Below are 17,580 nucleotides of genomic sequence, written 5' to 3' on the forward strand. Positions count from 1 at the left end.
CTGATAGGATTGAAGAAAAAAAACCTTGAGGGAACCAGACTCAGTTGGGCACGACCATTTTAATTTCTCCGCTGGCCAAAAGTCTTGTGCAGAGCTTCATTCGCCGTGGTTAAGGCTGGAAGATGGCCTCAGCGAAGACTCGTCTGTCCCTGGGACGTCGCTGGAATCAGACTAATGTTCTCCACTCCCCACAACCATGAGCGCAGCAGCAGCTCAGGATATGGCCTGGTCCCGGATGAGTATCCCCAGGTGAAAATACAGAATAAAGAGAACAATTAGCGTAGCTGCTGTTCATAGTGTATATAAGCAAGATGCAGAAGCCTGTGTGAAACCCGCTAGGTGATGCATTGAGTGTATGCTTTACTAAACAGATAGGTCTTTAATCTAGTTTTGAACTGGGAGAGTGTGTCTGAGCCTCGGACGTTATCAGGAAGGCTATTCCAGAGTGTAGGAGCCATGAAAGAGAAGGCTCGACCTCCTTTACTTGATTTTGCTATTCTAGGTACTACCAGAAGCCCTGAATTTTGAGATCTTAAAGAGCGATAATTTATGTTAATTACCCTTCCCAAACAATAATGTTTGCACTGACACAAGCTGTTGGTACTGTAAATCTGGCTCCTTATGTTTTATAGCAATGTTCTATGTGTAATGTCTGCAGAGAGTGGCTCAGTGCACAGTCTTCAGACAGGAGTGGGAGAGCTGATGGGAAACACACGCTTCTGGCACGGCAAGGACTACTGCAACTTTGTCTTCAAAGACTGGGTTCAGTTGGACAAGCCCTTTGACGGTGAGCCACACTTTTTTTTTTACTTCCTCACGCTTTTACTTTTCTCATTTCAGTGATCGTTAATCCAGGTAATCCAAGGCTGAACAGTGTGATTAAAAACAGTCTTTTAGATGCGCTTCAGATGTTTATGATGCTTTTTTTTTTTTTAACACTGTGCTGGTCTGTAGACTTTATCGACAGGTACACAACCCCCAGAATGCCCTGGCATGATATCTCCTCAGTGGTGCATGGAAAAGCAGCCAGAGATGTGGCCAGGCACTTTATACAACGCTGGAACTTCACCAAGGTGAGAAATTTAGCAGCCCTCTATTTAAGCTATGACCTACACAGTTTAAAGTTCACCACACAATTTAGATATTTTTCTTTATTTACACACATTTATAACCTCTTTCACACTCATACTGTACTACTGAGCAGTACAGTGCAGTTTAGAACAGTAAAGAACAATTCGGTGCAGGAAACCCTGATTTTGCATGTTTTCACCAGGGGTGTCAAAATTATTAGTTTTTTCGGTGCACCGGAATGCAGAGGGGGACAATTCGATATTGGTTCAGTTATATATCATATTATATTTATAATTTATTGCGTACTGACCCTATTTATCTCCTATGTGCAATGTCGCAATAAAATTCTATGGTGAAGGAGGCAAGGGAAAGTAAATAAAACGCTCCTATTACTGAAAATGTAGATAATTATGCACAGTTCAACTGCTTGTGAGTTTGCTGGAAAGTCTTTCATTGACACTGAAGAAGGCACAGCACACGAGCTGCTATTTCACTTGGGAGAAATGCTGTAAAAATCCATCTCTGCCTCTCTCTTTCTCTCTCTCACTTTGGACATTTGACTCGCTGGCGTGTTCGCGTGTAAGACCTCGCTTGACAGCGCTCAAAAAGCAAGAGGGATAATATTTACATTAGTTTATTTGCTATAAAGGCTCATGTTGTCTTCTGTGCATGTATTGGAGTTTTGTTTGCAACATTCAAAAAAAGTGTTTTCTTTGAGCAGATAAAATTTAAGATACAGTTCATATATCTGACTGCTTCTATTAAAGGACAAAATTGTATTTCAAACAGGGCTTTACATTAACACCCGCCAAATGCCGGTAGATTTCAGCTCTGGCGGGTTAGATAGACACCTCTACTAGCCACTTTGGCTGGTTGGAAATCTGCTACAAAGTGTAGTTTCCTTAAAAGCGGGGTTCGACAATAAGCATGGCCCAATATTTGGGCAAATGTGATCATAGAATCGAGAAACAGCACGACTGACAAAAATAACTATGTTCGCACGGTCAAAACAGCAAAAAAGAAGGTAATTGCCGAACGAGAGGATGATTACTCGCGCGCACAGGTGATGTGATGTGATGCGCGCGACTTTTAAAAAGAGCGCGTGCTCTCGTTTACTTGCGCATAGCAGCCATGCCTAGAGGAAGCCCAACTGGTGCGATCTGATCCTTTTTGAAATAGACTGGACAGAGAGCGATGATCGTTCACACACAGACAGTCCTGCTGCTTTCAAGAGCTCAAGATAAAAAAAATATACTTTTGTAAGCAGCAGCGGTCACTGCTTTCATTTAAATTATTCCTTGAACAGATTATTAAAAGGCCTATATTTGCCGTGTGCACATGAACATCCTTTCATTATCAAACACGGTATGTTTCACCTGCTTTCATTTGCTTATAGTTATTTTTGTTAATATGGTTTGATTATATATTTTTTACAATAACATTGCTTTAATGGGAGATTACTCCCTGTTTATGTGTAGTTAACTGGTGATCTGGGACTTTTAGCCAGGACAGATTATATGCATGTTTTAGATTCATGACAATAATTCTTTTTTTAAATGTAATGTTTTTTAAAGAAAGGTTTTGTTGAATTAAAAAGTGCACCTATAAAGCTTTATTTTCCTTGTTTTGACACAATAAAAAATTGTGGCTAAGAAATACTTATTTGGTGTGGTCAGAGATCAATTTGGTAAATCCTTAATTTTGAGCCCTAAAAAGTCATGTGAAATAAAAACTGATTGCATTGTGACCACCCATTTGCTCATGCACACTGAGCAAGTTAATACACACAAGAAGTTTAATGAATGAGGAGGCATGTGGACATAACTCAACATCTAAATCAAGTCATTTTAGCATGTCAAATTCAAATTTATGCATATAAAATATATTTTCCCTACAAGAAAAGTGTGGTTAGTTAAATGGCGAGTGGCTAGTGAAGTTGGAAATCTACTAGCCAGTATGGCTGGTGATCAAAAAAGTTCATGCCAAGCCCTGATTACAAATAATATATAAATAGACCAGTGTAAGTTCACAACCTTTGTTTTCAACCTCATGAAGATAACTATAGCAATTTATAGTAAATACCGTACCGTTTTTAAAAATATACACTGTAAATAAATCCATAAATTAGCAGTTTCGGTATTTTGTGATTTCATTTTTTTATTTTTGTTTTTTATGCTTTTAAATTGCATTTATTAACCTTTTTGATAGTTGAAAATTATTTATTGTCTGGATTAGCGTTATTATGGTACAAAAACCTTGTAATAAGCGGCCAGTACATTCTGTTACTTTTATTTATTATTTTATTTATTATTTCTTATGCATTATATTATTTCAAACGACTAAAATATCAATAAATTAGTTGAATTTTCAACATCAAAAGTTGACAGAGCAGAGACCAACATCCCATAATGCAATTCAAAGCCATAAATAAATAGAAAACACTTCATTTTGAATCACAAAAACACGGAAACTGTTAATTAACAGTTTAAAAACTTATATTTTTGACATTGTACTATAGTAAAATACTTGAATTAATCTGTTGTGATAATTCTATAGTTGCTATGGTAACACAGCAACTATTGTAATACAAACAAATGACCCAATACTGTAGTTTTTTACTATAGGCAAAGAGCATAGAATCACCAAGAGGCGACACTCTAGTGCAATTTGGTAAACAGCTACTAGATGCCGCTAGTGTCACGCAGTGACAACAGCATATTATTTGAGTCTTTAAAATAAACTGTTAAAAGTGCAGATGATTGTGATTGTAATTGTTGTATTTTCGTCTTTCAGGTTGTATCTCAGCTTTAATGCACTTTTAATAATAAATAAATAAATTTAAAAAAAAAAAGCTGCTTGCCATTTTGACAGCATTAAGATTCAATGGACGGCCGATCGCTTTCACTCCAAAATGGCAGAATCGTGGGGCTGTTGCTGGGCGCTGCTGTTGCAATGGAACGTTCTCTTGAGTCTCGCCTCTTAGTGATTCTAAGCTCTTTGCTATATGGTATATTACTGTATACTACAATACTCTAGTTAAATGTCGTAAAAACGAAAGTATACTACAGTATTTATTACAGTTTACTTTAGTTAGTTAAAATATGCTAGAACATTCATTAAAAAAGAGGTGTAGATACTATAATATGTATAGTATATTGATTTAAACAAACTATAAATGACTATAGAATTTTTCATGTTTAATTTTTTTATGCCCTGCCAACAGCACCCTTACTTGGTAGGTGTGGTGTCACAAAAAGTTTGATGAAAAGCTGTAGGTGTTGTTCACAAATTGGATCTTTTGTTTCAAATTTTGGCACAGAACAATTGGTGTTTTCTCTGTATATTTTAAAAATGTAATTTTTCTAAATTCTTCAATGATGAGCTATATTGTTATAATCAAGGTCACTCCTTTCTTTCCCCACTTTATCCATCTTATTATATGGATTTTGTTCTCAATGTGTATTTGCAACCATTATGGTAGCTAAAAATTGATGGACTAACATGCAAAAAAAAAAAAAAAAGCTTTTACACTGTATCATACTCTATGCAATGTTGTGTTCTTTAATAAAAATTAGTTTTTAAAAAAAGCCACTTCCTGTGTTGTCAATCCCCTGTTTTTTTGTACGTGCAAGTGATGATTCACTATAAACCAATTAGCAGTGAGACTACATAGCTCCACTCTTATTGATGTGAATTTGCTTGAATCTAAAATGATTCTTGAATTTAAATTAAAGCTCTAAAATGTGTGCTCAGTGTGACAGACGTTTTTTTTTTCTTTTTCACTTTTAGATAATGAAGCCGAAGTACAGATCGCTTTCCTACCCATTTCTACTACCCAAATCTCACAGCACAGGCAATGATCTGAAGTACCAAGTGCCAGACACTGTTCACACCAAAGTTCAGGTAAAAAAAAAATTTTACTTTTAGAGCATGACATTATAGGAACACATTATTTAATGGGATCATTATAAGGTGTATATTTTTTACTGCTCTCAGAGGTCCACTTATAATGTTATCAATATTTATATTATGATAAATACCCAATAATTTAAATGTAGTGGACTATTTTCTGATCTCTTTTGAACCATCTCTTCAGAACATATTGTCTGGATAGGTGTGACATATCGTCAACTCAGAAGTAAACGTTTAATTATATGAGATAGACTAAAAGTATACATAAGTTTCAAAAACTTAACAGGACACCTTTGTTCCCACCAATGTATTTTTCTGCATGTGTGTTTGACAGTCTACATCCTTCATTGATGGACAATACTGTCATTTAGGTCAAAAATTGATAAATACTGAGTACAAAATAAATGATCCTTAATAACAAGGTAATAATGAACGCATGTTCAGTACATTACTGTAAGAGCCCATATTTTCAGCATAGCATAGTCTTTTAGTTTAAGTCTTTCTGAAAATTCTGTCGAATTAAAATAATCATTGTAAAATAATCAAACAAATGACAAAATTTATCCTAATGTTGTGATCAGAAAGACCAGCTATTGTTTTATCAGATTTGCTTCAATATAATACTATTTTTTAGACCGAAGTTCTGAAACTTTCTGGGTGTTTTTATAGCTATATTCTATATATTGTAGTTCTATATAGTACTGTATAGTACTATGTTGACACTTTTAATGAACCCACCTACATGATGATGGGTACGTTGAACATGCATGTAATAACTGCCCATAAATGGTCTCTCAGGTTCTACGGTCGGCAGCAGACTGGTCAGCGGGCATCAAGTACCATGAGGAGTCTATTCATAATGCCTACATTCAGGTCATTGCCAAGAGCAAGCACTTCATCTACATCGAGGTATAGAATCTCCCACTTTCACGCTGTCTGTAAGTGTTCAGGGATATGCTTCAAATGTGTTGACAGCCATTGTAGTTTAGATGCATGTGTAATGTGTAACAAGCTATAAAGCGCTGTTGACATTTCTGTTGCTTCATATTACTGATGAATGATGTACAACAGCAGTTATCAGAGCATATCAGGGGGAATATTCTAGAGGAATCATGGATATTCACCAAGTAATAACACATTTTATTTAAGGAATTTAAAACGTATAATAATAATAATGATTATGATGTAAATAATAATAATAATAATATTTTTATTTATAAGATTTGATTAAGGAAAAATCAAATAATGTTTACTATAATTATAAGAAGAAATAGATTATAAGAAATAAGAAATTATAAGAAAAAATAGGGATAAAACACATTCATGCCACATTCAGTAATGCAAAAATCTATTAAATGTTCATTAATGCAAAACATCCAAAAAAACTATCAATAAAACTTGTGGGTTTGGTTTGTTTTTAAAGAAACATTTTCATAACTTTCAAAGAAACCGCTATGAAAAAGCCTGGACACTGAATTTTTTTTTCTATTATTATTTTATGTTGACCTAATTGCATATGCATTTGTAGGAGCTTCCTTTTCAGATGCAAATTTGTGAGAGGAGAAAGTTTTAATAAAAATGCGAGCTTATATATAGTGATCTTTGTGGTTGTCAGTTTGCTGGTATTTCCGTTACCCAACTGCAAGGAAAATATGCTGTGACAATAATTTGGTATACTGTGTAGGCCATATCAGAAATGAGCTGATATATATGTATATTTTAAGGTGCATTGTGAGTATATCCAAATTCACACTCCCATTTGGCATGTATGGGACATTGGCATCATGTTAATTTGGCCTGTTTTTAGTTTTTTGAAAGTCATCCCATAAACAATAAAGCTGTGGAAAAATTGTTTAAGAAATCAATCCTCCATTTTATCTGAAACGTTTAAGATGCATCGCGATTTGCACTTGAATTGATCCAGAGCTCATTTTTTAACAGCAGATGGCATTCTAAGCTAGTGTTTAACTGTACACTCAAATGCATACATGGAAGACGACTTGAAAATGGGCTTTTATGTCATGAGATTAATGTAAACACAACTCACTATCAACACTCTTGTAATTGACTTAAATCTTACCTAAATTTATTAAGGACTATTTTAGTTTTATTTACAGTAGTATTCGTAGGGAATGTGGATGCAAGCAGAGTACAGCTATTTGTAAAGCGTACAACACAATCTTCTGTTGTAAATCAAGCTCAGAATTTATTCAAGAGAATAGCGATGCATTTTGAAAATCTCAAACATAAATGTAGAATCAGTTTCTCCACCAATTTTTCACCTCCGCTCTAATAAATTAATATGATTCTACAACAATGTAATGTTATTTTCCAGATTCATGGCCTAGCAGAAGTTGAATTAAATCACTTGACTGTCTAACATGCCTAACAAACCGGATTGATTGTTCCTGCTTCATTGTTTTGTTTTAGAACCAGTTCTTCATCAGCTGTGCCGATAACAAACATGTTTACAACAAGATTGGTGACGCCATTATTGAGCGAATCATCAGAGCACACAAGTAAGTGTGAGAATCTTAATGCATTAACACTAATTGCTTCCATTCATTACATTGCGCCAATGAATATTTGGGTTCCCTGGAATTGATTGACCTTTGGAAGGGCAATTTGTGTAATGACTTTATTAATTGAGTCTGCTGTCTTTTATGTCAAAAACTTAAATTAAACTCAAATCTTCAGTCAATTATAATACTATGAATGTTTCCAATAACAAAAAACTAAATCTGCTTATTCAAGAGTTCACACTTAGCTGATGATTAATTATAAAGCTTGTTTGGCATGCTGTCCCAGGAGAGAGTCCCGAGCTCATAAGATCCTCGAGCCCAGGGCTCCCTCCCGTTTGCAAGGCAAGATGGGAGTTTGAGCTCAGGTAGATCTCAAGAACTCCCCCACTGCAGTAGCTAGTGAACAGATAGTGATTGCACAGATAGTGAGATAACTACTTACTGGAAGCATGTCTATGGTGCCGATTTAGATTAGTCAATTAACTTAAGTTGCATGTTTTTGGATGGTGGGAGGAAACCAGGGAACCCAGGGGAAACCCACATGAGCACGAGGAGAATGTGTAAGCTCCGCACAGAAACGTCAGCTGGCTTGGTAAGGACTAGAACCAGTGAGGTTCTTGCTGTGAGGCAACAATGCTAACCACTGAGCCACCGTGCCACCCATCTAGGAAAGGAGGAGGAGTAGGGGTGGAAGGGGGGATTCTTCAAAACGAAGATGGCTGTTATATGGAACTTAGGGTATTTATAGTGGCTTAGGAATCGCCTGACTGGTGAATCATCTATTGGATAATGCAGGACCAGCCACAAGCAATCATAAGCAAGTGATCCTCTCGAAATTAGTTCGTAAATAAACTTCACATATTGTCTGGAAATAAAAGCTGGTGGTGCTTGAATATTTGAGTAGTTTTTTTCTTGCTTATGATATCTTAAAAATTGAATGTTTAACAGAATAAATAAAAAAACATCTCTTGAGGTAACAAAACATACCAGAATGTCAATAATCTAGCACAAATTATGCACATATTTAAGATGTAAAAGCAATATGACAAATTAATTTAGTTAATGAATTTTTTCACTTCACATTTTACTTTTATAAAAGTTTATATTAAGTTTCCCACTGAAAAAAATGTGTGCACGACAAACTAGGACTGCACAGTTTTGAAAAAACATTGTTGATATTTTGCTGTTTTGCAATTTTTATATATTGCAATATACTGTAGCTACAATTTTACCAGGTGACTAAAATATCTCTATTTGGAAAGAATTGATCATTTTGGACTGATTGAGATGATTCTATAGGCGTGTACGTCTCCATAAACTCGAATGAACTTATTAAAAGAACAGATAAATACAATAAGTTATATTGTTTACTGAGTCTAACAATATTCAGGTACAGTAATTGAATAACAAAATTTAAAATAATTCAATTATTAAAGCTACTAACAGTACAATTTCTTCTGCCGAATGCTTTGAAAATCCTCACATAGTCACATGCAATCAAATTATAATACAGACTCAACATTGCATATCCTGAGATGTGACTAATGCAAATGATCACATTCCGATATCAATGCTGAAACAACATATTATTCAGCCCTTAAATGAACCAATTGTTACTGTATCCTTATCACCCAGATGCATTAACATCCCTTCTTCAAAGGAAGTGCACGAGATCAGTAAATTACATATTTTTCCCCTTGCTAATGGAGCCCTGGCATGGGCAGTTTCCAGTGAACTGTCTAATTTCCAGGAGACTCATGCGCACTGTAGGCTCAGCTGCAGAGACAGGCCTGTCTTTAGCGCGCACTGACGGCTAATGAGACGCTAGCACCTGCCACAGCATTGATGTGAGCCAGACACGGCCTGTGCTCTTGCCACTCTTCATTTACTCATTCCAGGCATCGCCATCAACTCTCAAATACTGCAATGTTGTTTGTGCTGTAGCACTGCTGGCATGTGCTTAAAAGCCTCTCTGGGAGAACAACTATTCGTAACGACTTTAGAATTATCAAGGCAACACACAGATTGAACACAGCAGGAATGGGTTTAAAATGATGTTTTACCATGAGTGCAATTGAGTATTTGATTTAAAGGTCTAGTGACGTGAACTGAAATGCGCAGCTTATTTTGGTGTGCCACGTAATTTCAACTGAAACATGAAGACTAATATTAAGTAGAAAATGTTAAGTAGCCCCTCCCCTTTTCAAAAATGTACAATTCGCTATGTACACTGTCCCATTGAAGTTGACCTCATCTGTGCATTTGTAAAGAGGTGAGTAACACCAGCTATGTTGCCCTGCATCTATTTTTATGCGCATTTTGGATATATGCACAAAAAATTGCTTGATGGAAATGCAAAGATGTGCATAAATTTTAAAAATGCACATAAAAAAACATATGCACATAACTGAGTAGGATAAACCTTTTATTCGATAAGTAATGATGTGCATAAACCACGATGGATACACTTTTACAGAACAAATTCCAGTATGCTCATTAAGAAAGGTCATGTGATTTTGTTAAAAGCGATCATGTGATAATAAAAATGTGTGTGAATAGACAAACCAAGCGGCTGAGCACACTGTAAAACATCTAAAGTGTTGCTTTGGTCATTCTGAAACGCCTTAACCATTTCAGTCTTAGTGTCATTATATTATTATCTGCATCCAGAACTGTCAAGAGCTTCTGTGCTCTGCATCTCAGTCTTGTGAGGCGCAAGTTGTTTATCAAATAAAGAAACCATTCACGCAGCTTCTCCTACTACAGCAAATTCTGTTTCCACTTTTAATATGTGGCGCCAGTTAGTCAGGAAGTGACAATTTTGTTCTCTTTGACTCATTGGATGGAAACGTGCACTTTTCTGCAATATTCCCGTTTCTGTTTATTTAATTCACATTTTTGGATGAAAACATAGCTGTGTCCTTGTTAGATGTAATGCGGCAACATGCAATTTAAAGGGAATCTTTTCCATGTTTGTCCAACTATCCGAGACAGTGAAGGGTAAATTTTCTATTTTACACATTGATAACCTCAGGTACAGATTATGTGCTTTATTGATTGTTAAATGCTACCAATTCGAGTTTTAAATTCAATTTGGTAAGTAAATACTTTGTTTTGACACTTTTGATTAGTGAGACTTTTGTTGAAAGATAGAGACATAGTAAAATGTGTTGAAAAAATAAATAAATAATAATAATTATATATATATATATATATATATATATATATATATATATATATATATATATATATATATATATATATATATATATATATAATTTTAAACAATGTGTTGTAAATATTACTTAAAAAGTCAACAAACTATTAAATCTAATGTCTAAAAACATCAAATTAAGCTGGCATTACTTAAAAGCACACATTTGAATAAATTAATTTACTCACTTTCTTTTTCAGCTTAGTCGCTTTATTATTCTGGGGTCACAGCGGAATGAACCGCCAACTTATCCAGCATATGGTTTACGTAGCAGATGCCTTTTCAGCTGCAACCCATCACTGGGAAACACCTGTATACTAGGGGTATCAAAACTGTTTGTATAAAAGGACAAAATTATATTACAAATGGTATGTAAATATAAATATATACATGTTAATACAAGAATTGTTGTGCTGTGATGAAAATCTAAAACTTTGTATGGAAAGCATTATCAATGCACCGTGATGCACCGAGATACCGAAGTGAACTAAATTGATGGCATGATAATCGTAACCGAACCGTGAGACCAGTGTAGGTTCACAGCTTTACTATATACACTCAATCACACCCATTAAATTAGTCAATTTTACTTAAAAATTGAGATGACATCACCTAAAAGTGCAAGTTGAAAACATGTAAAGTCTAACAGGACAAACTAAAATAAACTAGTTTAAATTACTTAAAGGTAAAGTAACTTATGCAAATAGTTGCGTCAAATTAATTTATTTCATTTTTAAGCAAAATGGACAGTATTTTATTTTTGTTATTTATTTATTTATTTTTATTTATTTATTTATTTATTTATTTATTTATTTATTTATTTATTTTTACATAGCACAGCACATTTCGACATTATGGCTTCATGATATTTCCACCTGCATTGTTTTGACCAGTAAACATGGAGGATTTTAGATCAAAATTGCATCGTCTTATCCAAGTGTTTTAGAGAACTCCAAGTAAGAATATTTTTTCTTCCAGCATTATTTCAGATCCCAATGGCAGATAAGTGATTGTGTCAGGCACCCTCTATAATAGTCAAGTTGCGTTAGTGAGTGTTTACGCACCTAATTAGGATAACCCAGATTTCTTTATTACAATTTTCTTTAGAACGCTTGCTTATATGTGCACAAGTGACCAATTTCAATCACGTCCTGTAGGGTGCAAGACACTTCCGATTAAAACAGAGCATTTGATTGGTCAATAGATTCGGTGAAAAGCTGAAGTGCACAGTTATATCATAAAATCATTGATCCTTATTGGCTGAAGTTAGAATGTGCATGTTTTGAATTCTAATACATTTTAATTGCAAATGTTGTCATTGTTTTGGAGTACACTAGCTTTAACCTTAAACGTGCACGAACCAAATTTTGCCAAACAACGTTGATATTTGAAAGCACCAAATCAAACATGGCCATTACCCAACAATACCATTTTTGATAACACAGCTTTTGTTACTAGACACTGTGCTTACTGCTGATTGGCTGCAAGTGTATTTTGGCACTTGATCCGACAAAACTGTTTTTCAGATATTGCTAAGTGCTCAAAAAAAATTATCCTTGTTTTCAGGGGGATTTTACAAATGAGCTAATTTATGTTCATGTGGACTAATGTTTGCTGTATTGTGTTGCAGGGAGAATAAAAAGTTCCGTGTGTATGTGGTGACTCCTCTTCTGCCTGGATTTGAGGGAGACATTACCACAGGAGGAGGAAATGCACTCCAGGCGGTTATGCATTTCAACTACAGGTAGGAATGAAGGCAAAAAGGAGGGCAGGTCTCGCTGTATAAGAGTCTTATACACTTCCTCAAAAGGAAAATACTGTAAGAATGGGATGTTATCATAAATTTAGTAATCTTTATTTGGCAGGATAGAAAATATAAACACATATATTTTTGTTTTAGTTATTTTTAGAAGTGTTAATGTTATAAATAATTTTGGTCACACTTTATTTTAAGGCACACTTATCACTATCAACAAACCATCATCTAAGACTTTTAGCTCAATAAACTCCTAATTTGCTGCTTATTAATAGTTATCAAGGTAGTAATTGGGTATTAGGTATAGGATTATATTGTAAAATAAAATAAGATCATGCAGATTATGCACTTATTATAACTAATAAGTCTGGTAAAAAGACTATAGTTAATTGTGAGAATTGATTGGTACTGAAACTAAATTGTTATCCAGATTTTCTTTATTCTGTTCAGACTGTATACTGGAGTTACTAGTATGTAGCCTACACTACATATAGATTTCTAGAAACTTTATTAAGGCTTTTTCAATGGTTGTATTCATACATGCAGATTTTCATGGCAGAATACACAATTGAAAACATTTATTAAAGATTTCTTTTAAAGGATTAATGACATCAAATTTATTATATAACATATTGGTGTCACTTAAAAAAAAAATAAAAATAAATAAATAAATATATATATATATATATATATATATATATATATATATATATATATATATATATATATATATATATATATATATATATATATATATAAAAAATTCTTTTTTTTTTGCAATAACAACAGCCAATTACAATGAAAACACCACAGTCTAATACTAACAATACAGATATTGCTTTTTTGCACCAAGAGAAATATGACAATTTTTAAGAATAATAACAATGTTATAGCACAGGGAAAGACAATGACAAAAAGAGAGGTTAATTAATTAATATATATATATCAATTAATTAAAAAAATAAAATAAAGAAGAGAAAAGAGTCAAATTAATGCAGAATATTAAATAAAGCACATTTTAGAAGTTTTAAGTGATTTCTTGTTACCAGACTCTGAAATGGAATTCAAGTTCCAATTCTCATTTTAAAAAAATCCAAAATTTAAAAAAAAATGGTTTACATGTAGTATATTTACACTTATGTATATAAAAAAACTTTCCAATAAATAATTTGAGATTTATACAAAAACATGAATTAAGGAATTGTTTTTCTTTAGTGTAAAACCCCAAAACAAAATCTCTATTACTATTATATTGTTCTCATCAGACCAGAAAGTTTTGTAATGTTGTGCTTGCTTTCTGTTAACACTAGTCAATGTATAAATAAATTTAAAAAAATATATAAAATGTAGATTAATAAATGAAAGTTAAATAAAATAATTATTTATTTGACTGATCAATACAAATAAATAAATAATTAAAACTAAATGCCTCTAACAGTACCTTTTATTTTTAAGCTAATCAAAAATCTTTTTCAAAACAGTTATGGCCATTCAATGAATGAATGAAAATAAGTAAAAAATTAATTATTAATAATAAATTATTGATTTATACAAATTAATTCTAATAAATAACAAAGGTACAAAAAAAGAAAGAAAGTTAAATCAGTTATTTAAAACAGTAATGATATCACAATTGTTTTTACTCTTAGTTCCAGGCATCATGATACCAAAGCTGCATTTGCAAAGCATTTAACACAGGGGTCACCAATCACGGTCCTGGAGGGCCGGTGTCCCTGCAGGGTTTAGCTCCAACTTGCCTCAACACACCTGCCTGGGTGTTTCAAGTATACCTAGTAAGACCTTGATTAGCTTGTTTAGGTGTGTTTGATTAGGGTTGGAGCGAAAATCTGCAGGACACCGGCCCTCCAGGAACAAGTTTGGTGACCACTGATTTAACATATGGGTGGTGTATAACGGTTTAAAAAGTAAGGTAGGTAATCAAGGGCAGGACTTGCTTGCTTGCATAAAACATTAAATTGCATAACGTGAACAATTTTACCCATGATTCTCCTGCTTAACATTATTCTTCAGCCAGCAGAAAGTCAAATATTTTCAAAAGTAGTGAAAGCGCTAACATGACTTTTTTACCTATTTACATGACATTGGCCGGGCACATTTGTTTACAGTTACAGCATCAAATATAGCTGATGTTGTTTTCATGTTGTCATGCACACTGAGGAAGACTTGACTGTGTGTTTCTTCTGCAGCATCATTCATGGGATCACAGCAGCAATCATGCAGTTAACACTTGCTCCGATTAAGCTTTAATGAGTCTGACAACACGCTAAACAGCTTCACAGCTTCTTTCAGCTCTATCATTGAGTCAAATCTATGAGACAAACCTGCTTTCATCCTGCAGTTTCACAAATCCATCCTCATCTCCACCATAACCTTTCATTTCATTTGGATGAAAGGAGGAATTTGTGGAAGAAGAATGTAAATGTGGCTGATGTGAGGATAATGACCCGTGTTAGACAGCGCGCCTTTGTTTTCCAATGCCAGCTTACCAGTTCATTCCATTACACACGTAAGAGGCACAGCCAAGTGTTAAATGCGTGTTTCATTCGTCTGGAAAATAAATGGAAATAAGTAGCCTTTCAGTGTCACACTAGACATGGAAAACTGCTGCAAATGTTATTTATTCATTTATTGAGGGACTTTTTTATTAGTAGCAATCATTTTTGCCATGATTTTTGTGAGAAAGTTGATTTAAAGGTGTTGGTTTATTGCGTTTGATGGAGATGCCATGGTACCTGTTGTAATAATGTCAAGTTATTGAGAAAACATGGTAAACTATCATTTATATTCTGACCCGAGCAGATGTGAATAAAATATATATTTAATGTTAATAATCAAAGTTTTTGTCTTAACCAGTCACATGATGAGGTGAAGTGATTCTGTTGAATAAACTTTTTTCTATTTCTATGGTGCAGGGTTGTTATATTTAATTGCAATTATAATATTAAAATGTTTTTGTTTTTTTGTTGATATATTACATATGTAAAATATTTAATTTCAGCTATGTGCCAGAGAAGTACAATAAAATAACAATTAATTGAAGCTAAATAAACAAAAACAGCTAAATAAGTGCTTAAAATGAAAATAAAACCCGAAAACATGAAAGGAAAATGCTATTTTAAAAATTAGAAAAGCCTGCAATATGGTTCTTTTGCCCATATCTTGTATTGAGTAATATGCTGACACAACTCTAATAAATACTAATAGGCAATTCAAATAATAATGGTAACCTATGGATAAAAGGTCAACCAAGTTGTTATGAGGCCTGTTAAATAGTTAACTATTGGTGAACAGTGATCTTGAGCTTAACATAATCTGTTGGTATTGTAATATAGTAACTTCAAAAATTAAGTTCCTGTAACTAGAAATATTTAGTTATGAGAACTACAAAATTAATTTAGAGGTAACTAGAAAAAAGGTTATAACAACTAAAAATAATATCTTGAGGTAAAAAAATGTGTTGCGGTAATTACAAACAGTTTACAAGAACTACAAAAAATAAAGTTGCGGTTACTGCAAAAGGTAAGTTATGAAAACTAGAAATATTAAGCCAGGGTAACTATAAATATTAAGTTAAGATAACGAGAAATTTAGGGTTAGAGAATTATAAAAAATTAAGTTGGGGTAACTAGAAAAAATAAGTTGTGGTAATTATTAAAGGTTTATGAGAACTACAGAAATAAAGTTGCATTAACTAGAAAAATTAAGTTAGTATTACTAGAAAAATTAAGTTATAAGAACTGAAAAAATTTGGTTGTGGTAATCACAAAAGCTTTATGAGAGCTACAAAAATAAAGTTGAGGCAACTAGAAAAATTAAGTTATGAAAACTAAAATATTAAGTCAGGGTTACTAAATATGTTAAGTCAAGAGAATTAGAAACATTAAGTTAAGATTACTAGAAAAATAGGTTAAGATAACTAGAAAAGTTAAGTTATGGTAACTAGAAAAATAAAATTATGAGAAGGATAAAAACTAAGTTAAGAGAACTAGGAAAAATAGATAAAAAAAACTCGAAAAATTAAGTTGTGGTGACTAGAAAAATTAAGTTATGAGAAGTATAAAAACTAAGTTAAGAGAACTAGGAAAAAATAGATAAAGAGAACTCGAAAAAGTTAGTTGTGGTAACTTGAAAAATTAACTTGCTGTAACTACAAAAGTTAAGTTGCAATAGTTTTACTTACTTGGTAATCAGCCTGTAGTTCATAGTGGGAATTGGTATTTCAACGAAAATGTTACCCAAACTGCTTGTTGCTGGAATTGCATTGTCTCAGAGTAATATTACATTAGCATTTGAAATACCAGTTGTTCTTTTCTAATCCTGGCATGAATTTGTGTTTTTAGGACCATGAACCGAGGAGAGTACTCCATAATCTCTCAGCTAAAGAAGGAAAGTACGTCTGGTTGTTCCTTTTTTCCTCTGTGTGTTTGTTTCCAAGAAGAAGTGATAAGATGATGTGATTGTGACACAGTTTAATGTGAACCTAACTCTGTGGGGTTGGGAGTTCTCTTCTATGGTTCACCACAACATTGCAACAGGCATGTTTATTCAACATGTGTCAATTTTAATGCACTGTAAGTACAGTAAATGGGTGAGTCCAGTAAGACATTGATTGTCTGCTTGTGCCAAAATTCAGTTAAGGTAAAATTTATGAAGCTGTTACTAAACTCATAATTTTCCTTGGCTTACAATAGATATAAAATGACAAAACAACTAGCCTGCTTTATGTGAGGCCTTCATTATAAATTTCAACACAAATAAAATTATAGAGGGGAATGCATTGCATTTTTAAGGAAACCATATTTGCATCAAGATTTATTCATTTAACCAAGGAGACTTACAAATAAAGTAGTTCATCATGAATATGAGAATCAAATAACTATGAGAAGTCATTGTATAGTACAAAATCATTGTTCAGAATGATACAAACTAGAACAGAGAAACTAAAGTAAGTCGCATTTATTTTGAAGAAGTTTTATTCACTTATTTTATTTTAAGTAATTTACTAAAACGTTTCATTCTTTTATGAATGAATGAATGAATGAATGAATGATGAGTTTAGACAAATTCCATCATCAATGAAACAG

The 17,580-nt window shown here is 33.3% G+C and overlaps 1 protein-coding gene across 3 annotated transcripts in view; it reads left to right on the plus strand.

Annotated features, from left to right (window-relative positions):
• Positions 1 to 17,580, plus strand: part of pld1a (phospholipase D1a) — a 73,185-nt gene that overhangs the window by 45,271 nt on the left and 10,334 nt on the right. For 2 of the 3 annotated variants that reach the window (XR_015477762.1, NM_001160095.1), the window contains 7 exon segments: positions 659 to 787; positions 955 to 1,073; positions 4,861 to 4,974; positions 5,782 to 5,892; positions 7,414 to 7,502; positions 12,350 to 12,463; positions 16,837 to 16,886. Coding sequence is in view for 2 of the 3 variants with exons in the window: in NM_001160095.1 (NP_001153567.1) it covers positions 659 to 787; positions 955 to 1,073; positions 4,861 to 4,974; positions 5,782 to 5,892; positions 7,414 to 7,502; positions 12,350 to 12,463; positions 16,837 to 16,886 (726 nt within the window). In the remaining variant the exon portion in view is untranslated. 3 annotated transcript variants of the gene reach the window in all.

This window comes from Danio rerio, chromosome 2 (assembly GCF_052040795.2).
Source record: "Danio rerio strain M-AB ecotype USA chromosome 2, GRCz13ab, whole genome shotgun sequence".
NCBI classification, from domain to species: Eukaryota; Metazoa; Chordata; class Actinopteri; order Cypriniformes; family Danionidae; genus Danio; species Danio rerio.